This window comes from Lissotriton helveticus, chromosome 2_1 (genome assembly GCF_964261635.1).
Source record: "Lissotriton helveticus chromosome 2_1, aLisHel1.1, whole genome shotgun sequence".
Classification (NCBI taxonomy): Eukaryota; Metazoa; Chordata; class Amphibia; order Caudata; family Salamandridae; genus Lissotriton; species Lissotriton helveticus.
Window position 1 is genome coordinate 687647069 of NC_136059.1, and position 25864 is coordinate 687672932.

Below are 25864 nucleotides of genomic sequence, written 5' to 3' on the forward strand. Positions count from 1 at the left end.
CCCGCCTTCTGCCCATCACCTGCACTCGCCTCGCGCCGCCCTAGAGAGTCTGAGCTGCAGCCTCCTCAGGCCAGGTCCAGCAGCAGCAGGCCCCCAGCCCTCAGGTAAGTGAGTCTCCTCTGCTTCAGTTCAGACACGTTCTGTGTTGACCCAGGATAGGCAGCACTGCAGCAGGGGCCAGGGAGTGGTTCGGGCCGGGGTGGGGGGGGACGAGGAGGACCGTGACCGTCGTCGGACTGTTAAGGTAAGGGCAAGGAGTCACTAGTCTCCGCTTGCAGAAAAGCCCTGCGCAGTTGATTTTGGTTCCTTTTTATTTACAGCACGCCACATCTTGGATCAGTAAATAGATAACATAGCTGCCAAGGTTTCAAATTGCGATGTGTGATATTTTCAGTATAATTATGAGTGACATTTGAATGACTGAGTGACATTTTCTTGTGAGCGAAATCATGCAATTAATAAGAAATCACACCCAACGAGAAACTAAGCACCAGACATAAAAGAAAGACCAAAGTCTAAGAAGGGGAGAGCAGAGTTATAGGAATTATGAGAGTGTTGTCATCATTCTGATTTAGCAGAACCCCGACTCGAGCTCACTGCAGAACATCCATGGCATGGAGAGGGAAGTAAACAGTGTGGGGGTGGTGGGAAAGCTTGGATTCTTGTAAGTCGCAAATTGTAACCCCTGATAGCATTGGGTGGAGGGAATGAGAAAAAGGGGGTTGGCTGGCAAACTAGATTTCTGGGTGGTAGGGCAAAGTGGTACATGGTGGGCTGCGCCGCCGGGGGAAGGGGGGGCATGGTGGGCCACGCCGCGGGGGCCCCCTCCATGTGCTTTGCAGGGGGGCCCCCTCAAGTTTCGTTACGCCACTGCCGCGACACAACCTTGTCCGGATGGACAGAGAGGAAAGGAGGTGTAGAAGAAAGAGCCTGGAGCTCACTCACTCTCCTGGCAGAGGTGATGGCAACTAGGAAAGCAGTCTTCAAAGTAAGAAGGCGGAGAGGAGAGTTATGGAGCGGCTCAAAGGGAGCACACATTAGGTAAGTAAGTACAAGGTTAAAGTCCCACTGGGGCATCACAAAAGGAACAGGAGGAAACATGTGTGTGATGCCCTTCAAAAACCTATTTACAATTGGAGACTTGAACAAGGAAGGCTGATCAGGTAGCCTTAAGAAGGAGGAAAGGGCAGAAAGGTACCCCTTGATAGTGCCCAGAGCAGAGTCCTGCTGGGCAAGAGAAAGAAGGAAGAGGAGAACCTCTGAAAGGGGTGCAGAGAGTGGATCCACAGCCTTTGCTGTGCACCATGCCACAAATCTGTTCCACCTGCAGGCGTATACCGACTTTGTGGAGGGACGCCTGGCTGCCAGAATGACATTACAGACTTAAGGAGGCAAGTCAAATGGTCTCAACTGTCGCCGCTCAATCTCCAAGCTTGTAGGTGGAGACTGGACAGGTTCGGGTGGAGGACCGTCCCCTGCTGCTGCGACAGAAGGTCCTCCCAAAAAGGCAGACGAACCGGGGGATCGACTGACATGCCGAGTAGCTCGGGATACCAGTATCTTCGTGCCCAGTCCAGAGCCACAAGGATAACCTGGGCCCGGTCGGGCCTGATCTTCTTCAGCACTCTGGGCAGAAGTGGTATAGGCGGAAAGGCGTACAATAGACCGCAACTCCACTCGCGACGAAAAGCGTCTCCGGGCGAGTGCCACCTTGGAAATTCCAATGCGCCGAACTGATGACATTGCGCGTTCTCTTCTGTGGCGAATAGATCTAACCAAGGCTCTCCCCACTGCTGAAAGAGACCTTGCGCCTTGTCCGAGTTGAGACGCCATTTGTGATCCATCATGCACCGACGGCTGAGTTCGTCCGCCCTGGCGTTCAGAGAACCTGCCAGGTGTTGAACCACCAGGGTCACGCCATGATGTTCCAGCCACTGCCAGAGGCGCAGAGCCTCCTGGCATAGGGTCCACGACCCCACCCCGCCCTGTTTGTTGCAGTACCACATGGCGGTGGTGTTGTCCGTGAACACCTGCACTACACTCCCCCGGACAGAGGGGAGGAATGCCTTCAGTGCAAGTCGGATCACCCGCAGCTCCAGAAGGTTGATGTGGAGCTGGGACTCCGCCGGAGACCAGAGGCCTCTGATCTCCGCCTCTCCCATGTGGCCTCCCCAACCCAAGAGGGACGCATCCGTCACAACCACGAGCTACGGGTGGAGTAGGGAGAGGGATCTGCCATTGACCCAATCGCGGTCCGTGAGCCACCACTGCAACTGTCTTGCAGTGCCCTCTGAGATCAAGACATGGTCGGACAAGTTGCCCTGATGCTGGGCCCACTGAAACTTCAGGTCCCACTGCAGAGCCCGCATCCGCCACTGGGCGTGATACACCAGAAGTATGCAGGAGGCCATCAGCCCCAGAAGCTGCAGCGTCAACCTGACCGAGACTCGGGATAAAGGCTGAAAGATCAGAATCAGAGCCTGAATATCCCGAACCCGCTGTTCGGGAGGATAAACCCGAAACTGCGCCGAGTCCAGAACCGCCCCGATGAAGAGGAGCTTCTGAGAGGGACACAGGTGTGACTTCGGCACGTTGATGGAGAACCCCAGCAGGTGCAGGAGGTCGGCCGTAGTCTGGAGGTGGCTGATGACTGTCTGGGGCGAGCCCGCCTTCAACAACCAGTCGTCGAGGTAGGGGAAGACTGACACCCCTAACCTACGCAGTTGAGCTGCAACCACCGCCATCACTTTCGTGAACACCCGTGGGGCGCTGGTAAGGCCGAAGGGGAGCACGGTAAACTGAAAGTGCTCATGGCTTACCGTGAACCGCAGGTAACGCCAGTGGGCCGGCAGGACGGGGATGTGAAAATAAGCGTCCTGCAAGTCCAACGCTACCATCCAGTCTCCGTGGTCCAGGGCAGCTAAGACCTGAGCCAAAGTCAGCATCTTGAACTTCTCCTTCAAGAGGAAACCGTTGACGTTCCGTAGGTCCAAGATAGGGCATAGGCCCCCTTTGCCCTTCTTGGGTAACAGAAAGTAGTGGGAGTAACAACCACACCCTACACTTCTGGCCCAGGAATGCACTCAATGGCCCCCTTGGCCAAGAGGGCCGTGACTTCCTCTTGCAGAAGTTGCAAGTGATCCCATGACACGTGGTGGAATTGCGGTGGCATGGCTGGAGGGGTCACCTCGAAGGGGAGGGAGTAGCCCCTTCAGACGATTTGCTGCACCCACCTGTCCGACGTGACAATGCGCCAGTGGAAGAGGTGATGGCGAACCCTGCCCCCCACTGGCGTCACATGGGCCTGAAAGCACGGACTAGGAGGGTTTTGAGGCAGGTGCTGCGAGGGAAGGTATGGACTGGCCTCGCCGTTGTCCCCGACCGCCGCTACGGCGGTTTCCACGTCCGCCACCGCGCTGTTGAACTTTCTGCGGTGCGTGGCTGGCAGCACGTCTGGGGGCGCCCCTTCTGTGGCCACGAAAGGAGCGAAAGGCACCTGTTTGCTGGCGTGGGGCCGAGAGGCCCAAGGACTTGGCCGTAGCCTTGGAGTCCTTAAAACGCTCGAGCGCATGGTCTGCCTTGTCGCCAAAGACATGTCGCATGTCCAGGAGAGTGGCCTGGACATCGGCCGAAAAGTTGGCGGACCTCAACCAGGAGTGGCGTCCAACCGCCACCGTCCTTGCAATCGCCCTGCCCAGTGAGTCCGTGGTATCCAGCCCACACCGGATGGAATATTGCGCTGCATCCCGACCCTCCGCAAGGGCTTGGGCGAGTTTTGCCCGGACCTCCTCCGGACATTGTGGCAGCACGTCCGCGACCGTGTCCCACAGGGTGTGGGTGTAGCGGCCCAAGAGGCATGCGTTATTGACTGACCGCAGTCTCAAACTCAGGGACGAGAACACCTTCTTCCCGAATTGTTCATACCTCTTGGATTCCCGATCGGGCGGAGCCGCCGGGAATGCGGTCTGGGAAGTGGAGGCCCGGATGACCAGGCTCTCGGTGGTGGGATGGGTGGACAAAAAGCAAGGGTCGCCCGGGGCCGGGCGGTAGCGTCTGGCCACGTTCCTATCCACAGGCGGACCTGTGGCGGGCTTGGGCCAAGTGCCCACAAGAACGTCACACAAGGCCTCATTAAACTGCAGCAGAGGCTCAGTGGAGCTTGCCTGCGGTTTAAGGACTTCAGTGAGGAGGTTAGTCCTCACGGCCGCGACGGGGAGCTCAAGGTGTAAGGCCTTGGCCGCCCGCGTCAACACTACAACTATAAGCAGCCCCCTCCTCCGTAGCCACGGTGGGAGGGGAAACAAATCCAGTGTCTGGCGAAGTGTCAAGTCCACTGGCCTCCCCAAGCTCATATGTCCAGTCCTGTTGAGACTGGCACTCCTGTGGCAGAGGGTCCACAGACCCCTCCCAATCACCCTCGTCACCCATCTCCTGTAATTCAGGATCAACAGATGGGGCCGGTTTGTGGAAATAGAAATCTCCAAACGACGTCGAGAGCGGCGCCCAGCGGCGCCGCTCCGGCGCCAGAACAGGACCGAGGGTAGGATCGGGGATGGCGTCCATAGCAGGCGCCGGGGGCGACACCCGCAGGGCCGGCGCCGGTGAGGTCGTGAGGGCCTGCGGCGCCGGGGCCGAAGCACCCGGCGGCGTCGGAGCCGAAGCACCCGACCCGCTAGGTCCTCCAGCTGGGGCCGTTGGGCCCGGAGGCGCCACGGAACCCGGCTGAGGAGGGAGGGACCTCATGGCCATGAGGTACCGCTCGACCTCCTCAGGCGTTGCGTCATGCCCAGGGACCCGAAGGTGTGGGGCAGGCGGCGACGTCCGCGACTCCGTTGGAGCCGCGTGGGTGGTGTCAACCGAACCCCCGTCCGCATCGCGCGAGTGTCGGGGTGGGTCGGAGGAACGATGATGTCTCTCCGACCTCTCATGCCTCTTACCTGAGGACTTGGATCCTGATGACCGATGTCCACTCCTGGAGCTGCGAGGGCTCCGACCCTGTGACCGGTCCCTCGACCTCCTGTGGGACTGGGATCTGGAGCGGTGCGGGGCCGACTGCCAGAGCTCAAGTCGCTTGCGGGACCGCTCCCGCCTAGCTTTAGACGTCAGGGCCCGGCAGTCGGAGCAGAAGCGGTCGTCGTGGTCGAGGCCTAAACACTTGAGACACCGGCGATGGGGGTCGGTAACCGACATCAGTCGGTTGCACTTGGAACAGGGTTTAAACCCGGGCATCCCTACCGGCACCGTATGAGTCGAAGACTCGAGTAGAGAAATGATCAAAAAGATCAAAAAGTTTAGCCAAAAAAGTCTAAGGGGTAGAGCTTCTCCGGATCTGCGCTAGCTGGCGCGGAAAAAAGAAGAACTGACGTCAGCGCGCGAGGGCGGCGTCTAAGTACTCCGACGACGTCATTCCGGCGCTAACGACGCCGACGACGGACGCGGAGCCGCGGGCGATGCCTGCCGGCGCGCAGGGGTATTGCTGCGCAAAATTTTCCGGATCCAGTCTGACGCCTGGGGATATTCTAAGGTAAGGAATCTATCACTAACGTGTCTCTTTCAGATGCTGCTGTCCATGGAGAGGGGGCTGCAGGAGGGCATCTCATCGCTTGGGGCCTATATGGACGCTCTCACTTACAGAATGGACAGAATGGGAGAAAGGCTGGACAAGCATGCAGAGAGACTCGACATGTCGGAGAGGAGGCCTGACGGAGGTGGAAGAGGCGCAAACCACTCTGGACACAGAGCACAAGCAGTTGGGCAGAGTCTTACAAGTACTGCAGGACAAGACGGAGGACTTGGATGCCCGCTCACGTCGCTGCAACGTGCGTATCCTTGGCCTTCCCGAAACGACCTCAACGGGCAGGATGGAGCCCTTCATTGAACGCTTGCTGATCACCCTACTGGGTGAGGGTTTCTTTCCACCACCTTTATCATGGAACGCGCGCACCGTACATTAGCTCCACACCCAAAGCCCGGTGCCCCTCCGAGACCAATAATTGCTAAACTGCTAAATTACAGGGACAGGGACGCCACCTTACGTGTTGCTAGAGAGAAACAGACTCTAAAGTATGAGGGATCCACCATCTCTCTGTATCCCGATTTCACGGCCAAAGTCTGGGAGGCAAGAAAGCACTTCGTCCCCATGAAAAACAACTACGCGATCTGGGGTTGGACTATGCTATGCTTTATCCGGCTAAGCTGAAAGTCAACAGGAATGGGTAATCACGTATCTTCACGGAGCCGAAGGTACTGCAGAAAGCACTAAAAACCTGGGCAACTCAGCTGAGGAAATCCCCGGACTGAGATTTGCTGGATGCAGCATCGGGTGGCAGACTGGACGACCAGGACTGAATAGAGTTTGAAGTCGGGAACCTTATTGATAATTCCAGCTGCGAGGAGCAGCCAGCTGTCGGCTGGTGTGGCCGAGACGAGCTTTATGAACTGTGATAGTTTTGGACTTTCACAATGTCTCGTGGCAACTTTCGCCCAGATGTGGTAACACCTTTTTTGGGTTATTGTTTGGGGTGGGGGGGGGGGAGGGCAGGGGAGGCAGGTTCTGGGGTCAGATTTTCACAACCTAGTTGGGGGTGGTCCGCTGTGGGTGGGATGGGGGGCAGTGTGGGGGGGGGGGGGTTTGCGTAGCACTGCAATGCGCTCTTGTTGTGGGAGTGTGGCTGAGGTTGGGGTGGGTGGGAGGTGGGGGGAGAGGTGCACAGAAGTTTTCGTTTTTGTTTAGAGGTGACGGCCAGCACATGCCTACTGATATCTATCCCCACAATACTACTAGGTACGTGATAATGTTGACTTCCGATGACCGTGCAGGACACATGTAATGACACAGGAGTGGGCACAGGCGACTGCTGTCTAAGAGCCCTGACGTGGAATGTACGAGGCCTGAACGACCATCGCAAACTGCGCAGAGTGCTAAATTATTATAAGGGGCGCTACTACATAGCTGGATACATGACGCCGGGACGGCGCCGTTCATAAAGATGGAAGCCCTATTTGCCGCGCCGCTGCCGTTACCAACAAAAGTATTTGAAACGGCAGATCGCCGCACGGGACTGCTGGATTCCCTAAACTGAATGAATGAATGAAGCAAATCTTATCATGCGCAAAACTTAGCCCAACGGGCGTCAAGGCGCCTAAATCAAATATAACAGCTAAGCTCCCAACAATACACTCAGCAGCACACTCATTGATAGGCCTTCTTAAAGAAGAAAGTTTTGAGAGCATTTTTAAAGAGCTCAATTGTGGGGAGGGTTTTTATATCCAGAGGAGTAGAGTTCCAAAGCTGCGGGGCAACCACAGAAAACGCTCTGGCTCCCCATCTGGCTAGTTTAAAGCGCGGAACAACCAATTGACAGAGTCCCGCAGAGCGAAGGTCTCTTGTAGGAACGTAGCGCGTAAGAAGAGAGCCAATGGCACTAGAGGAACCTTCTGTCACCGCTCTGTAAGCTAGACACAGAATTTTAAAAGAGATTCTGTGCTGCACAGGTAGCCAGTGAAGTTCTTTCCTAGCTGCAGTAGCAGAGCAGGTTTTCGGAAGGGCCAAGACGAAGCGAGCTGCAGCATTCTGCACAACCTGCAGTCGGTGCAAAAGGCTTTTATTGACTTCCGTGTAAAGGGAATTGCAATAATCTAGTCTCGATCCTACCAAGGCAACTGCAACCTGCTTGCGAGCCTGAAGGGAAAGATACCCACGTATTTTATTGAGTATCCTAATCACACCCCAGCAAGTGGCCACGGTCCTGTTAACTTGGAGGGAAAGGGAAAGCGAGGTGTCGAAAATTACGCCAAGGTTTCTGGCAGATTGGGAAGGGGTGGGGCAGATGCCAAGAGAAGATGGCCACCACTCACTTGACCAAGCATCTTGGTCCTTCCCAATAATCAACACCTCCGTCTTTTCGCCGTTCAGTTTCAGGGAATTTATAGTCATCCAGTCTGCCACATACTGCATGCATACCCTGAAACGCGCGGCAGATGTCCTAACAGAAGAGTGAGCCAGTGACACCATGATCTGGGTGTCATCTGCATAGGACACCACCTCCATCCCCTGTGATCTTACTAGTCTTGCCAGGGGAGCCACATAGATGTTAAACAGGGTCGGACTTAAAGCCGACCCTTGTGGCACCCCACACTGCAATGACTTAGCAGGGGAGAGGTGGTTCCCGAGCATAACTCTCTGCTCCCTTTGCAACAGAAAGGAGTTGAGGAGACTCAAGGCCGGTCCACTGACACCAGCTTCCCTAAGCCGAGATGTAAGAATGGCCGGGGAAAGGGTATCGAACGCGGCCGTGAGGTCCAACAAAACCAGGACCGCGGTTTGGCCTGAGTCCACTTTGAGTCGGATGTTATTGACCACACAAGTGAGAGCGGACTCAGTTCCGTGGTGTTTTCTGAAGCCGTGTTGCGTGTTGTCAAGGTATTCAGATGTTTCAAGGAAAGAGGACAGATGAAGATTCAGATGTGCTTCAAGCATCTTGGCAGGGGCAGGGAGGAGGGAAATGGGCCTAAAGTTCTTCAATAAGGCCGGATCTAGGGACGGCTTCTTGAGGAGAGGTTTTACTATCGCCTTCTTCCACACAGCAGGAAAAGAACCTTGGGAGATAGCCATATTCATTACCTCCAGCATAGGAGGAAGAAGGCTATTCCTACACTCTTTGAGTTTTTTCAGAGGTAGGGGATCCAGGGGGGAAGCAGATTTGGTCTTGTCAAGCAACAGGTTCAGTCCGTCCAAGGAAAGAGATGGAAAGTCCATAAGGGAACAGGAGGGAACTGTACCTAAGGAATCAAGGCTAGAAATGTCAGACAGTACACTTTGATCCAAGGCATGACAGTGAGCTTCCAAAGATACGTGAATATCAAGAATTTTATTGTGGAAGAAGTCGGAGATGTTGTCGCAGAGTTCTTGCGAGCTAACTACGGGATCTGGGAGTTGCAGGGAGCATAAGGAGTCAGCAATTCTAAAAAGCTCCCTGGAAGAGGACAGTGAGCTGGTAAGGCTGGAAAAATAATCCTGCTTCACTATCACTACTCTCCGTTTATATTCCCGCAGTGCGGACTTGTGAGCCTCCCGATCATTGGTGTCGCAAGATTTCCTCCAATTTCTCTCACTACTCCTGACTTTCTGCCTCAGGAGTCGCAACTGATCAGAAAACCAAGGTGACGTAGGCTTTCGACGTGCGACATAGCGCAGAGACGGAGGGGCAAGTTGACATCCTAGACATGCCTGGAACGCCCTGCTGCAGTTCCACGCGGGGGCGCTATTATACTCACCACTGATGCCCACATCGGGGGCTGTATGGCTAGCCCCATGCAGGGACAAAGGGGTGCTTGCTGAACTGGATGCCCTGGGCATCCACACGATGGGTGACATGTTCCTAGACGGCACCCTACAGACCCTGGCGGTGGTGACAGATCAAGGGATGCAGCCCACACTGCTGCAGAGTGTTCAGTACCACAGAGTCAGGGATGCCTGGTGGGAACAACTGGGTGAAGACTTGCAGGAACCCCCTGACGTCTTAGAACTTACTCACCTAATTAAGGCAGAAGTCCAGAGGAAGCTGGTCTCTATTATGTACAGGATTGCCATGGCGGAGAGAGAGGCTGGGCATTCTAAGGCACGCTCTGACTGGCAACGGGACTTGGACACGATTATAGATGACGACATGTGGCGCTATTGCTGTAGTAGCACGAGGTCTGTTTCCCTGAACAGCAGGCATAGACTGGTGCATTTCAAGTACCTCAACAGAGTATACCACACACCTGAAAGACTACATCGCTTTGGGCTGCGTGAGAGCGCGACATGCGAGAGGTGTAAAATGCAAAATGCGGGGTTCCTAAATCTGGCGTGGGAGTGTCCAGGGGTGCAGAGCTTTTGGAGTAAAGTATTCAGAGAACTGAGCAACACACTGGAGACAGTCATTCCACCCTCCCCGGCGCTAGCACTATTAGGCTTCTCGAGGCCACTGCCGAAGGCACGTCGCAGGATTGTGGAAATGGGTCTCCTGATGGCAAAAAGACGGCTAGCCATGTGCTGGATGAGAGGGCCCCTTCCCAAGATAGACAATTGGACGAGGGACTTGACCTATTGTTGCACGCAGTCTGAGAACTACAGTGAGCTATTGCCGCTTAAGAGATGGCCAAACATTTTTGGGGACTGTTTTTAGAATACAGAAGGTGGCTAGAGATGGCGGTCATGGTGCAGGATGATGAAGGCGGGCTGATTTGCCCCCCTCTCCCCTCCCCCCCGATGCTGGTCAGTAGCTCGCTAGTTCTGGTCCGACGGGTGGCGCTCGGCGTAGACGTAGGCTGTGACCGCCTCGAGTCTGGGCCAACTTGTACTACTAATTAGTCAACGGGTCAATATAGGTAATGCCCATATGTAGGGGATGCTGGTTCATAAAGCTCGTCTCGGCCACACCAGCCGACAGCTGGCTGCTCCTCGTAGCTGGAATTATCAATAAGGTTCCCGACTTCAAACTCTATTCAGTCCTGGTCGTCCAGTCTGCCACCCGATGCTGCATCCAGCAAATCTCAGTCCGGGGATTTCCTCAGCTCAGTTGCCCAGGTTTTTAGTGCTTTCTGCAGTACCTTCGGCTCCGTGAAGATATGTGATTGCCCATTCCTGTTGACTTTCAGCTTAGCCGGATAAAGCATAGCATAGTCCAACCCCAGATCGCGTAGTTGTCTTTTCATGGGGACAAAGTGCTTTCTTGCCTCCCAGACTTTGGCCGTGAAATCGGGATACAGAGAGATGGTGGATCCCTCATACTTTAGAGTCTGTTTCTCTCTAGCAACACGTTTCACCAGGCATGAAATGGTAGGCGGTGACCTCTTGTTTGCGATTGTTTATATTAAAAAGTGGTGTACATGTCACTGTTTGCTGTTACCGCAATTTTGTCAATTGTATTGTTTTGAGCAGTCCTGTTGGTTAACGCCGCCCGGCCCCCGGGATGTGTGCTTAACGGCTGTATGATGCGCAAGGCAAATTGGGACTCCTGTCCAGATCTGTATAGCGGAATACTCTGTGTCTTTATGCTCAGATAACACCACAATAAAAACTGTTTAAAAAAAAAAAACACGCGTTAGTGGCAAATGTTCTTTAAGAGTGGCCACTCGATCCCAAACCGTTTAATGCTGTATTGCACTACCTTTAGAATCTCGATAATCATTTTGAGACCAAAAGAACAAATTGTCATGAAAGTATTGCACACAGTAAAAGGAATCGCATACTATAAGAGTGGGTACATCAGGATCAGCGAATTCTAGAGCCAACAATAAAGCATGTAGCTCGGCTAATTGAGCTGTACAGTCTCCAAGAGCCTGTGTGTGCACGAAGGAAGACATAAAATCACAGTCAACCATAGAGCCTGCTACAATAGTGCAGGCCGCCGAATAAGCATGTTTAGAACCAATGGCCAGTTGAGCAGAACCATCTGTATAAATGATACATTCATACTGATCAAGAGGAAGCAAAGACGGCGGTGGGGGATGAACTTGTTCATATTGCAAAAACTCCTGTGTCTGTAACGATGTCAATGAACTAGCCCACTGAATCCAACGTGGATGTAAAGCTTTAGAATTCGGAATGCTTGCCTTCATGACTGCTTCTAGACCAGGCACAGGTGAGACCATAAGAATGCGTTTACCTTGAGCAAGAGAGCGTTCTTTAAGAATCGCCGTTTGGACTGCCATAAGAATTTTTTCAATGGCGGAAAAATTAATCTCTGCAGATGTGTACAAGTGCGATTTGTAAGCAAAGGAGACCCCGTCTCTCTCATTGTACGTCAAGTAAGTGAAACCAACTGTACCTGGCAAAATCCTTATGACCAAATATGTAGAATTGTCATGAGTTAACAAGAAATTGGTCACAAGCAGATCAGACTGCAAAGACTGAAGAATCGTGGTATGTTCTGAAAGCCAGCTGGAAGACAAAAAAGATGGTTGTATCAACGTGTAAAGCGGTTTGATACGCTGAGCATAGTCAGGAATACATGTCCTCCCAAAATTTGAAAAAACCCAGCAAAGATTGTAACTTCTTTAGAGTGGAAGAAGGTTGCAATTGAGCACATTTCTCCAAAAAGTGGGGGCCTAGCCCCCTAACTTCATAGTTCAGTTCGTAACCCAAGGAGTACCGCCAAACAAGCAAAATTAAATTTGTACCCAAAGTCGGCAAAAGACAAAATGATGCGATCCTCAAGCACCAGACAAGGTATTAATTCGTCATCCGTTAAATGTATGTCATCAACGTATGAGAAAGCATCAGGGTCTATGTTGTGCAAAAGAGAAACAACACGCGCAGCAAAAGCCCCAGGACTGTTCTTATAGAACATAGGCAAACGCGTTCTGCTTGCCGACCGTGGAAAATGCGGTCAAGTCACAGCTATCAGGAGCCAGATTGTGACTGTAAAAACCATTGGATCGATCAAGTGTGGTTTTATACTTTTTACGGACTATGTTATTTACCAACGCAGAGCTGTGGGTGTTCTGTACCGCAAATGTCGGAAACATGGTCATGGAGGGGGTGCCAAAACACAGTGAATAAACCGCAACAAACACCTACCCCCAAGTGGTACAATCAGCCAGATTGGGAATTAGGCCTTTTGGTAAACTCATTGTGAGGAGCCTGTATTTATCCACTGGAGAAGTATGTGGAAAAACAGCATCGAGTTGCTCAATTTTCCAGCAACTAGAAAGGTAAATCATCCCTATGCTGAGGATGCTTCCCCATCACTGAATTAATCATAATAGGACTAATAACCACGCCAACACCATGCCATAATGGCTGAGTGGCACAAACCAGAGCCGCCGGTATATTATAAGACATATATTGTATGACACTTCTGTGTATATGATTTAAAAAAGATGTGTGTAACAGTAGTAGCTCTGCATGCGTAACAGCAAGATAATTAGGGTGAGGTGTAAATCCCGCCAAAACGGGCCATGTGGCCTCGTCGACCAATAAAGGGCCGAAGTGGACCACTGAAACATGGTGAGGAAGGGCGCCATTAAATCATATGGTATGCTTCCAAGCTGACAACTGGACTGTAAGTAAACGATACGTGCGGTAAATTTGTGGAACAGCGCCACGTTCATGTTCATGAAATAAATGATAATTTCCATCAATAGCTGGAAACTTAACCCAAGAGTAAAAAAAACAGAAGTGGAAAGCTGCGTCCACCTCTATGACAAATATAAAATATGCTCCCACAACCATGACTCCATGTTGGGTCAAATGAGCAGTAACTGCGGCACAGTTGGGCGCAGCAATGTTAATTGGTTGTGCCATTATAGATACTGGAAATTAGACAAGGAAAACGGTAGCTCAACACTGGGTGAAGAACAAATAAAACTAAACCTTTTAAAATTCAAGCTTGAAAAAAACAATAAAACTCTAATATAGGAGGTTAATCCCTCACATCACGGACGTCTCCGAAACCGGTAAGAGGGTATTGTGGTCAAGCACAAGCGCTACTCAGGGGTCTTGTAAATAAGTACCAGACCAAACGTTGGTGGTGCCATGTTGCAGGGATTCTGCACATACACAGAACTATTAGGATTATGGGACCTCAGTGTATAGGGACTGTGCCTTCTTACCACCTTAGTGCCCACAAGTCCAGGACCTACTAGCTATAGTGTTTCACTCTTTCTCCTACACACTCACGGAGAAGCAAACGATTAGACACTCCAGAACACAACACTCCCGGATCTCTCATGAATCGCAGTAACAAGACACACCTTTTCACTTACACTCTCGTACCCGTCCCCAATAAGATCTGACTGAGACACAAATACAGTTTAAAATGCTCACTTTAACTAACGTGCTCTAACATGCAGTATACGTGCCACAACAAGCAGAAAAATGCATAACACGAATATAGTTAGCATTGCAGCAAGTCCAAACATCAAAGAAGGGAGATGTCATCATATAAAGACAATGTAAAAAGGACTTACCTTAGACTATAGATGGTATTTCTATATCGCAGTTGCATGTTGCTCTTCTCCCTGGAAAGGTCCCTCTCCAAGTGTGTGTTACCTAAACATGTATCCCCATAATATCAAAGTACGAGCCTCCAGCAGCAACTGCGTTAGTATGTTTTGTCTAGGTGCTAGGGCTTGACCAGAACAGAATAACAAGGGGTATTGTTGATCGACCTTGCTCACAATGTTCAGGTTAAACTCCAGGGACAGGCAGAGAACGAACACAGCAGACAGTTCTCATGTAAAAGGAATAAAAAGAGTCTTGCAAAAATAATGCCATATAGTAACGTGCGCAAAAGCAGCAGCATGGCTGAAGGGCTCATTCTAACTTAGTGATGTTGACAATGTCCCCACCGGCCACTTGACAACATTCTCCTATTAGGGAGAATCGTGCAAACCGCTATTTAAAAAAGATGGTAAGTTAAAAATGAAAACTAAAAAGGAGACTAAAATATAAACCCAATAACAGTAAGAACCTGGTATTGAGTTAGCATAAGATTTAGTACGTAGTGCCTTTATTTCACTAAGCTACAAGAAGATAAAATCACATATTAGATATGTGTATAATTCGTAGTAATAGGCTATGTCATACGTGGGTAAAGATAAGCAGTACTACTAACGAAGGAACGTGATGAGATATAGCAGCACCAACAAAACCTTTTTATTAAATGTATTAACTGTATGAAGTTGCTGGCCATTTTCTACATACATTGCATATCCATATATTTTTCGAACTGAATGGTAGTAAATAAATGGCACCTACTTCCTCCAGACTGGGTTGCCTCCCTCTCCTTGCCCATGTAATTCCATTCCTTCGGAACTGTTTTCAGCAACGTTTCAGTAACACATTGTGTTTGCAGGTAGTTTCCATGGTTCTCTTTTGTGTCACATGCCTGAATCAAGGCAATTATCTGCTTCACTATCCCCATCACTGAATCAATTAAACTCTGTTTTAAACACCCAAAAACTTCTGGTTCGGATTCATTGCCGATATTAACTGAATGAAAAGAAAAAAGGATAAACTAACAGAACGAAAGATCATTTCCTGTCAATCACTTGTCATATTATGCAAAACTTCTAACCAGTAAAACAATGGATCCAATTGATTCTGCAATAATGTTGCACCGTTTACATAATTAGAGACAGAGAAAATACATTCTACTAACAACTCTAATATGAATCATATCCATGGCAATGCTTTCTTAGACACACACAGTTAATTAAAACCTTTACAATATACGGCACAATATATTAAAATGAAAAATAATTAATTCATAAAAATCAGTAACAGTGAAATCAAACAAAAATAAATAAGTACAACTATTCAGCATACATCAACCCGGCCCTGGCCACAGAACTGCATCTTATCTCCCTTCTATTTGGATTGATAGTGTCCACACAAGACAGCTCCTAACTTCACAAATATTAGGAATAGCCATTTCGTACAAAGAATCTAAAACTAGTGAGTACACACACACACACACACTAAATTCATGAGTGACTTTGAACCTGTAACCACAAAACCTACATTCCTTTAATTCCCATACTCCCAAGATGGATCAAACTCATGTACATAAAACAAACCTAAGTTTAAGTGGATGGATTTAACTTTGTAAATGGCTGAAACAGATTCACAGAAAAAACAGTCAGTTCATAAAAATATAAATATCAAATACAGACCTACAGAGCTTCCTCTTACTGTATTACATTTATAATTATTGATAGACTGCGTGTTTAGCTTTTCATTATTTTATATTTAAACTGACAGTATGTTAGGAATCAATCTCACAACTGATTGGTTTTCAGAGACAAACAAATACTGCCAAAGCCAATAGGGTTTCCTATAAAAACGGAGGCAGTGGATTTGCCAATGCTTGGTTTCATTGGTTATTCATTTTTAAAAAAGAATTCTCAAATGGGTGATGATGTACATGCACACATGCTCAGGCACAGACGGTCATCATGAAATGTTTTTTTCTAATAATGAAAAAGCCTCCCAAGCTATACCGCCAACGTGTGTACCTATATTGTGATGCATTAGGGGCCATTGTGGTGTATTATCGCACAAAAGACTGATAGAAGTGTGCTGCTGCTTGGCCCCCACTGAAATAATTTTAAAAACTATAAATAAAGGGGATGGGAGGGGCAGAAAGGTATGTCTAGAAAAGAAACAAGTCGTCCAATACTGGTGCAAAGCTTCCGGCACCTTGTACAAAGTATTTAAAAAGAAAAAAGAAAACAATGCTCCACAATATATAATTAATGTTGCCTCTTTATCTATAATAACAATACGGTGGGGTTGGGGCCGAAGGGAGTTTAGAGACCAAGCTTTGACACGTTCCATCGTATAACTTCACAACACAAAAGTGTCAAAGGGTCTAAACCAGATGCCTAGAGTGATAGGAACACCCAACACAAACACTATGTATATCCTAAACTTCAAGGTGAATTTCCAAACCTCAAAAAGGGTCAGTAAAAGGTACCCATCAGTCACCACACGGAACCGCCCTTCATCATTTGGGATTCCTCTTTGACCAAAGAGTGGAACACCTGCCTTTGAAGAATGAGGATGAGATGGAAATAACCCTCATCTAGTACTGTTAGAGTTTATTCTGGTGCTACCCGCGCCTCCAAAATTAAAAAGTCACAGGCAGTTTACAAGTATAGCTGCCTAGGTGTAAATAGAGTGTCACCTTTGGGTCACAAGAAGGGAATGAGCCAATACTGGAGGGCGATGTTTTAGCTCTTTTTATTGAGGTGTTCAAAAACAAAGTACTTTGTAACACAAAGGAATAATGGTCCAGGATCCTTTTTCTGGGTTCTTCAGGTTCCGTCCCTTGGGTTGGGTTCCAGGTTTTCCAGCGCATAAAAAAAAAGAAAACAACGAGGCTTTAGTGGGCTAGTTGGTTTTTTAGAGGGTTGCAAGGAAGGGGAGTGTGAGGGAATAGCCAGAACCACCACCAGCAGTAACTCAGCAGCTATAAGAGAGACTCGTGTACAGTGCATAGAAAACACGGTGCCCAGGCGGTCCCTCCTGATTCCTACCCTGTCCCTCCCCTCTTAACTCGTAACAGTGAACTTAAACGAGCACGCACCTGGATAAGCCACGCGTTCTCCTTCGCGTGGCTGAGCGATACACGGTAACGTTGGCCTCCTGGCTTTTCAGCTACTGCTGTTTCCGGCGTCTGGTTCTCCTCCGGTCCACTCCTGGCACCTTCTCCACACCCGGTGTCGGCTCTCGGGAAGGGCTCCACCGCGTTGGTCTCGACTCCCGGTCCCGTCGTGTTGGTCTCGGCTTCTTCGGTTCTGCTTGCGTTGTTCTCCTGGCGCTTCACGTCCTCCTCCCACGAAGAGTCCTTCTGGGCCACACGAGTGCTGGCGTCTTCCGGGTCTTCCCTCATATCACGAGAGGTTGATCCTGATAGGCCCACAAAGTCAGGTGGTCCAGGGGCGAGGCCATCCTCACGAAAACAAAGGCTGTCCTTAAAGGGCCCGTAGCAGTCCGCCTGTTGGTGAGACGGAGAATCGGTTAGCTCAGCCTGGGCCGAGCAGGGGACCCCCTGACACATCCCCCCCCTGACTTTTCCCGTTCGGGGGAAAGCGGATAACGGGACAAGTAGTCAGCATTCGTTTGATCAGAGCCCTTTCTGTGGCACACTTCAAAATCATAGGGTTGTAAGGATAAGAACCAACGGAGTATGCGATCATTTCGGCCTTTATTCCGTTGCAGCCACTGTAAAGGGGCATGGTCCGTAAACAGCGTAAAGTGACGACCATCTAGGTAATAGCGAAGCTTTTCGATACTCCATTTCACGGCCAAGCATTCCTTTTCTATCGTGGGGTAGGCTGTCTCCCTAGGGAAAAGCTTCCTACTCAAGTATAGGATGGGTCTTTCCCTCCCTTCCTGATCAAGCTGTGACAAGACAGCGCCCAACCCAACCCCTGAAGCATCTGTCTGTAAATAGAAAGGTTTTTCAAAGTCGGGTGTTATTAGGACTGGGGACGAGGAGAGGACGTCTTTTAGGGCCTGAAAAGCAGCCTGGGCTTGAGAGGAGGGGTGTTTAAACTGGGAAGAAGTAGCTGTTTTCTTCAATAGATCTGTCAAAGGAGCTGAGATAGAGGCAAAGTGAGGGATGAAGCGTCGGTAATACCCAACCAATCCAAGGAAGGCCAGGAGATCCCGTCTGTTATTGGGAAAGCTTTGGCATTGAATGGCTTTTACCTTCTCTTGTTGGGGATACAATTGACCGTTAACCAGTATGTACCCTAGATATTTGACTTGAGTAAAGGCTAGGCGCGACTTTTTTGAATTTATGTGTAGACCCGCCTTTTCCAAGGCCTCTAGGATCTGTCCCAAGTGTTTTAGGTTTAAAGTATTTTATTATAGTTTCTGCAACAAGGAAAAACAATACATACAAGGAATACAGTCATTCAGATAGCATGCTGCAAAGGCTCCCTGCAATAGCGCCATCAGTAGCAGGATAGGACTAGCCAAGCATTCACCGAGCCCCCACAAAAGCATAAGCGGTGAGGTGCACTTATTCCAGAACCAAAACACCCCCCCCAACTCCCACCCCTCCCCCCCCAACTCCCCCCTTACCCAACCTGTGCCTGAGTCAATGTCCATCAGCACCCCTACTGCCCGAAGGAACCCCGCGCCCGCCCCTCCTCCCCCCCCCCATCAATTAGGAAGTCTGGGTGGTCAGCCGCATCAGCCTAAGATAACGTGGACAGGTGATCTCCTTGAACTCTGATTGCAAGAGGACACCAAAGGGCTGCCACAGGTCCTCAAATCTGTCTACTTCCCCTGCCACCGTGAGGGACATCTTCTCCATCCCCAGAACGTGCCACAACCTGTGCAACCAGCCTGTGATAGTGGGAAGTGTGGTGGTACGCCAATGTATAAGTATGTTCTGGATCGCCGATCCTAGTGCGATCGCTATTTGTCTGCCCTTCCTAGATCTTAGTGGGTACATCAGTCCATTGGGCAACCCTAGCAGAACATAGGCGGGAAGACGCGGCAATTCTATATCAAAGCACTGGTCTATTTCATCCAAGACCTCCCGCCAGTATGGATCTAGCAACGGGCAATCCCATAAAATGTGCGTGAGTGTACCCGTCTGCCCACATTCGCGCCAGCAGGTGTCCTGTATGTGATGATTCATGTCGTGCAGCCTCTGAGGTGTGTAATACCAATACGTGGAAACCTTTGTAAAAGTCTCCGTGAGCCCAGTGTGGTAAGCGGAGTGCCGCGCTCGATATGAGATGTCGTCCCATTCCTTGTGACTCAGGGCCCTCCCCAGCTCCCGCTCCCAGCGAGCCCTTCCGGGGCTATAAAAGTAATGGGGGGGGGGTTGGAGGAGCCGGTAAATATCCGAGATGAGCTTGGCGTCCGAGGAACGCGTCGCAAGCCACAGCTCGTATGGAGTGAGCTTCCGGTCAGCCAACTCCCGTACCTGCGGTTGTAGCGCCCAGTGACGGACTTGCATGTATCGCATACGCTCCGTCTCGGGTAGGTGGTATTCCCTGCGCAGGTCAGCGAAGGAACCCCGCGCCCGCCCCTCCTCCCCCCCCCCATCAATTAGGAAGTCTGGGTGGTCAGCCGCATCAGCCTAAGATAACGTGGACAGGTGATCTCCTTGAACTCTGATTGCAAGAGGACACCAAAGGGCTGCCACAGGTCCTCAAATCTGTCTACTTCCCCTGCCACCGTGAGGGACATCTTCTCCATCCCCAGAACGTGCCACAACCTGTGCAACCAGCCTGTGATAGTGGGAAGTGTGGTGGTACGCCAATGTATAAGTATGTTCTGGATCGCCGATCCTAGTGCGATCGCTATTTGTCTGCCCTTCCTAGATCTTAGTGGGTACATCAGTCCATTGGGCAACCCTAGCAGAACATAGGCGGGAAGACGCGGCAATTCTATATCAAAGCACTGGTCTATTTCATCCAAGACCTCCCGCCAGTATGGATCTAGCAACGGGCAATCCCATAAAATGTGCGTGAGTGTACCCGTCTGCCCACATTCGCGCCAGCAGGTGTCCTGTATGTGATGATTCATGTCGTGCAGCCTCTGAGGTGTGTAATACCAATACGTGGAAACCTTTGTAAAAGTCTCCGTGAGCCCAGTGTGGTAAGCGGAGTGCCGCGCTCGATATGAGATGTCGTCCCATTCCTTGTGACTCAGGGCCCTCCCCAGCTCCCGCTCCCAGCGAGCCCTTCCGGGGCTATAAAAGTAATGGGGGGGGGGTTGGAGGAGCCGGTAAATATCCGAGATGAGCTTGGCGTCCGAGGAACGCGTCGCAAGCCACAGCTCGTATGGAGTGAGCTTCCGGTCAGCCAACTCCCGTACCTGCGGTTGTAGCGCCCAGTGACGGACTTGCATGTATCGCATACGCTCCGTCTCGGGTAGGTGGTATTCCCTGCGCAGGTCAGCGAAGGACACGGCTCCCTCCGGGCCATAAATATGAAACAATGCACAGCACCTGGCTGCTTGCCAGAGCGAAAACGCTCCAGGTTCTGTTCCGGGCTGGAAGTCAGGATTCCCCACCAAGGGGGTAAGTGGCGACGGGAAGGTGGTAAGTTCGTGGCGGGCACTCACGGCATCCCAAACACGGAGCGTGGTCTGCGTGACATAGGACGCATAGAGATTGGGGGGTCTATGACGTCTGCGAAGGAAAGGTATCTCTTGCAAAGTCCTGCCCGCCACCGCCTGATCCTGAAACAGCCAGTGTCTGTCCGATTCCCATTTACTCCACTCAACCAAGTATCGCAATTGCGACGCCTGATAGTACTTATGCAAGTCCGGAATGCCAAGGCCCCCGGACTCAGGCGCCAGAGTGGAGAGGGCTCTCCGGAGTCGAGGTTTACGACCCTGCCAGACAAAGCGTGCGATATCGGCCTGAGCCTGTCGTATCCACCCTTTCGGCGGCTGTAGTGGCAAAGCCCGGAACAGGTACAGCACCTGCGGCAGGAGAGTCATTTTCACCGCAGCGATGCGTCCCAACAGCGATAGCGTGCCTTTGCTCCAACGGAGCAATTCCTCCTTCAGTTTGTTCCCTAAGGCTGCATAATTAGCCTCAACCATGGCGGGCAGGGACGGTGCCAGCAGTATCCCCAGGTACGGGATCAGATCCCCAGACCATTGCATGGGGAAACGTCCCTGCAGCTCGAGCCTGGTAGCAGAGGCGAGCGAAATGTCGAGGGCCGCAGACTTCCTCATATTCATCTTAAACCCCGCCACAGCCGCAAAAGCGTCCAGCTCAGCGAGACAGGCAGGAAGCGCGGACTTCGGGTCGTCTAGCATAAAGATCACGTCATCCGCATATAGGCTGATGGTGTGGGTGTAGCCACCCATCCTGACACCTGACACCTCTGGGTTACGTCTAATCCTCTGGGCAAGCGGCTCCATGTACAGAGCGAAGAGCAGTGGAGACAGGGGGCATCCCTGTCTGGTTCCCCGCTCAATCTCGAATCGGCCCGAGGTGCAGCCATTGACCCTCACGGTCGCAGTAGGAGACTTGTAACAGTTAAATATGAGGGTGCGAAACTTCTCACCCAGCCCCAGTTTGCAAAGAACCTGCTCAAGATAGGGCCAGTGCACACGGTCGAACGCCTTCTCCACGTCCACCGACAACAGCATGCGCTCCCCGGGGATCCGAGAGGCCTTCTCCAAAACGTGGACCACCCTTTTAGTATTGTCCACCGTCTGCCGGCCCGGGACAAACCCGGCCTGATCCGGATCCACCAACCCCGGCATATGGGGCGCCAGACGTGCCGCCAGAATCCCGGTTTAGAGCTTGAGGTCCACGTTGAGCAACGAGATCGGCCGATAGGATGCACATTCGGCGCGGGGCTTCCCCGGTTTGGGAATAACCGTCACAGTCGCACTCAGCAGATCCGGGGGGATGGCTCCAGGCTCCGCAAAGGAGTTAAAAAGCCGCGTCAGCAGCGGAGCTAGCTCCTGGCAGAATGTTTTGTAGAAGAGCGGAGTGTAGCCGTCGGGCCCCGGGGCCTTCCCATGTTTGAGTCGGGAGATGGCCCCGATCACTTCCTCCGGGCGGATATCCCGGTCCAAGTGTTCCGCCTGTTCCGGCGTGAGCACCGGGAGGTCGACCGAAGCGAGGTAGTCAGCCGCGGTCGAGGCCGAGGAAGGCTCGCCAGCGTAGAGGTCCGCATAGTATCGGCGGAAGCCGTCCGCAATTCGGTTATCTTCAGTGGCCAACCCGTCTCCGGGTACGGACAGTTCCTTGACCTTCTGAAGCTGGTGTCGCACTCGCAGTTTATTTGCCAGCAAACGGCCGCAGCGGTCACCGCCAGTATAGTACGCGTGTTTCAGGCGCAGCGCCGCATATTCCGCCCTGTCCATGTCCAGTGCGGAGAGAAGCTTCCGCGCCGCTTTAAGTTGCCTCCAGATTCTGGGGGCCCCCGTCCTCTGGTGCATCCGCTCCAGCTCCCGAACCGTACCAGTAAGTTCGTCCCTCTTCCGCTGTCTCTCCCTATTCTCCGCCGAGGAGATGGAGATAAACTCACCCCGAAGCACCGCCTTCAGGGCAGACCACTGCGTCGCCCGAGAAGTATCATCGTTCTCGTTGTGCTCTCGGAATCCCGCAATCACGGCCCGAATCTGTGTCAGTATCTCTCGTCTATGTAACAGGGTGTCCCGGAGGCGCCAGACCCCCCGCTGCGGGGAGACCGGCGGTAACTGGAAGCTACCCGAGACCGGAGCATGGTCCGACAGTGTGAGGACCCCAATATCAGAAGCAGTCGCCAAAGCGGCCAGCGGCCCCGTCACCAGGAGGTAGTCTAGTCTGGCGTAAGTCCTATGTGCGTGGGAGTAATAGGAATAGGCTCTGGAAGTGGGGTGTAGGCGTCTCCACAGATCGTGTATGTCCAGGTCCCCTAACTGTGAGGCGCTAAGCTGTGAGATTTCCCCCGTCTGAGGATGGCGCTGCGCAGATCTGTCCAAAGATGAGTTAAAGACCATATTCAGGTCACCACCAATGAGTATGTGCCTATCCGGCGTAGACGCAATGTCAGCTAAAGCAGATTGCAAAAACAAGTCCTGGTGATCATTAGTGCTATACACGGAACCCACCGTGAAAAAGAAACTCCCCAGCTTAACTCTGTAGGCCAGGAGCCTCCCCTTCTGCTCCGCCACCTTGTGCAACACCTCCCCTCTGAACTTCCCCGACACCAAGATAGCAACCCCCGCCGTTTTAGCAGCCCCAGAAGAAAAGAGCTGAACCGGGAACTTCGGAGATCGCAGCCTGGGACAATCTCGGGCCAGGAGATGCGTTTCCTGTAAAAGGCAGATATCCGCCCGGGTGCTCTCGAGAAGGGACAGTATCGCCCTGCGCTTGACCGGGTTATTCAACCCCTTCACATTAAGGGTAACAATCTTCAGGGCCATGAACAGACCAAGGATAGACAGCGTTAATGGGGCCCGGAGGCACAGCAAGCGCACCACAAGGCGGGAAGGCAGATTGGGGTAAGCGCAGCAGAGAACCACAATGGAGCACCAGAAGGGCGGTGACAAGTGTATTCGAAGCATCAGGGGGCCCCATGCAAGCAAATAACAGGGGCCAGGGTAAACGCCAAGCAGAGCCAACACGACATCCCACCCACTGGCACAGTGCAGGATGGGCAAGGCAAGAACAACAACCTGAAACCAGGGGGGTAACCCAGCGCACAAACCGAATTCCCTCTCGAGCAGAGTCCTCCCCCCTCCCAAAAGGCAGCAGGAGGGCACAAAGATCACAGCATGAGACAAATAAGGCACATCCCGAACCCCGGATCCCCCCCACCCCAACTCCCCGAACAACCCTCAAACACCCCAACTCCCCACATCTCCACCCCACCTCCAGATCCCTACTCCGATCCCCACCCACTCCCCGCAACCCCAGCCCCAACTCGGTGGAAACCCCCAGTGTCCCAGTCCAGCCCCTAACGGGCAAGTCTGTGGTAAAGTGTCCGAGTGGACGTCCAGCCACCATCCATGCTCCCCCAGAGCCCCCTCCCCCCCCCCGGAACCCTCAAACCTGCAGTGCCGGTGAAGCCAAGATGATCTCCCCTTAGACGAAATTCAGGCCGTGACAGCCACGTCACTAGGCGAAGTGGAACCGGACACTTCCCGAATGGCGTTGTCCATTTCCGCTCTGATCGTAGGAGAGTCCGGGCGGGAAGGCCGAGGCGCGGACCGGCGCCGTCGAACCGTTTGCCATCCCCCTCTAGAAGGCCGGCGTTGAGGCGTCGGGACATCTTCATCAGTAGCGGTGATCCCCAGCACTCCGCACGTGTCCTGAAGGGATCTCATCTGGTGCAGCGTCCCGTTCCATCGAAAGATAAGCCTGAAGGGGTGGCCCCAGGAGTACTGCGTGTCATGCTCCCTCAGAAAGTCCGTGGCAATTTTGAAGGACTTGCGTTTCTGCAACGTAATCGTGGACAGGTCGTGATATAAAGCAATTTGGTGACCCCTGAAGCTCACCGGCTGTTTCTGACGTGCTTCACGGAGGATCCGCTCCTTCAGAGGGAAATCCGGTAGAAAGGCTAATATATCTGGGGGCGGCGCCGAGGCCCTGCGTGGGGGACCCACTCTATGCGCCCTGTCGATCCTCACCGGAAAGTCACTCGCCTCACCCAGTACATCTCGAAACAAATCTCGGAGGTAGGCCGATATGTCTTCCCCCTCCTCTTGGGACGGAACTCCCCTGACCCTTATGTTGTTGCGCCTGGATCGGTTCTCAAGATCCTCGGCGTGGGCCTGGAGGTCGATCTGCTGGTCTCGAAGCCGCAGCACTTCCTGTTGTAGGTGCGTGATCTCCTCGTCCCTGGCTTGATTAGCTTCCTCCACAGCGGCGACCCGCTCTCCAAGCGAATCAACTTCCCTTCTAACCTCTCGGACCTCACCAGCCACCTCCCGTTTCAAGGTCTGAAAGTCCTCCCTGAGCGTGCTGAACAGTGACTCCAGAAAAGACCTGGTGACCGGGGGCTCACCCCCCTCTGCTCCACGAGATCCGGACGATGGGCTCGGTGTTGGCTGGGATCTGTCCTGTCTCGGGGCACCTCTGCCCAACATCTCAGGCAAGGTACGCTCCCCCTTCTTGCCTCCCCTGTTACCTGCCATCTCAGAGGCGGCACTGCGTCGCAGGGAGAGAAATCTGACGGAATGTGAGGGGGTCCGCAGCAACGCGATCCAGTACAACCCCGGGGGCACACCGACAGCTCCCCAACGCCCCCGGCAGGCCGAACGCAAGAGGAGCACAATCAGCGCACCACTGCCACACTCCACCAGCGCGTCCCTGCCTCCTAGGGGTGGGTCTCCTTCCCGTCTCCAGGCCTCCGGCCGCTTCGCCACACCACCGCAGCCGTCCAGGCGGGCACCGCCGCTCCGTGGGACTCAACGCTGGGCGGGCCACTCGTCGTCCAGCGCCCTCCGGCCAACCAAGCTCTCGTCGGGCCCCAGGCACAGCACACGGGGGCAGTAGGACCACCTAGGAGCGGGGTCGATAGCACGAGCCCTAGGGACACCGGGCTGGCAATCTCTGCGGGACCCTCCACTTGCCGCCTTCAGAACAGTCACACCGGCCACAGGCCTACCAGGCAGGTAAAGGCGTCTCCCCGGGGCCCGATCCGGCGACCCCAGAGCCGGGGCCCGCAGAAGGAGCCCGGTGGCGTCTCCGGCCCACTAGGCCTCTAGGCACTGCAGATCCCCGGGGTCGCGTAGCTCTCCCTCTCGACACCTCTCACAACCCAGGGCGGTGGGCGCCGCTCCACTGTGGCCGTCTCCCCCTCACTCCAGGGGGCTCCAGCGCCGCCGGGGGGGAACTCGACCGGGCCCCCGGTGGTCAGAGGGCCCGGGACACACCACCGCACTCCGGAG

At 52.6% G+C, this 25864-nt stretch overlaps 1 protein-coding gene across 4 annotated transcripts in view; it reads right to left on the minus strand.

The window, feature by feature from the left end:
* KIAA0825 (KIAA0825 ortholog) overlaps positions 1 to 25864 on the minus strand; it is a 2250404-nt gene that overhangs the window by 822732 nt on the left and 1401808 nt on the right. For all 4 annotated transcript variants that reach the window (XM_078675385.1, XM_078675384.1, XM_078675383.1 and 1 more), the window contains exon 15: positions 14747 to 14980. In XM_078675385.1, the coding sequence (XP_078531511.1) occupies positions 14747 to 14980 (234 nt within the window). The remainder of the gene's footprint in view (positions 1 to 14746; positions 14981 to 25864) is intronic.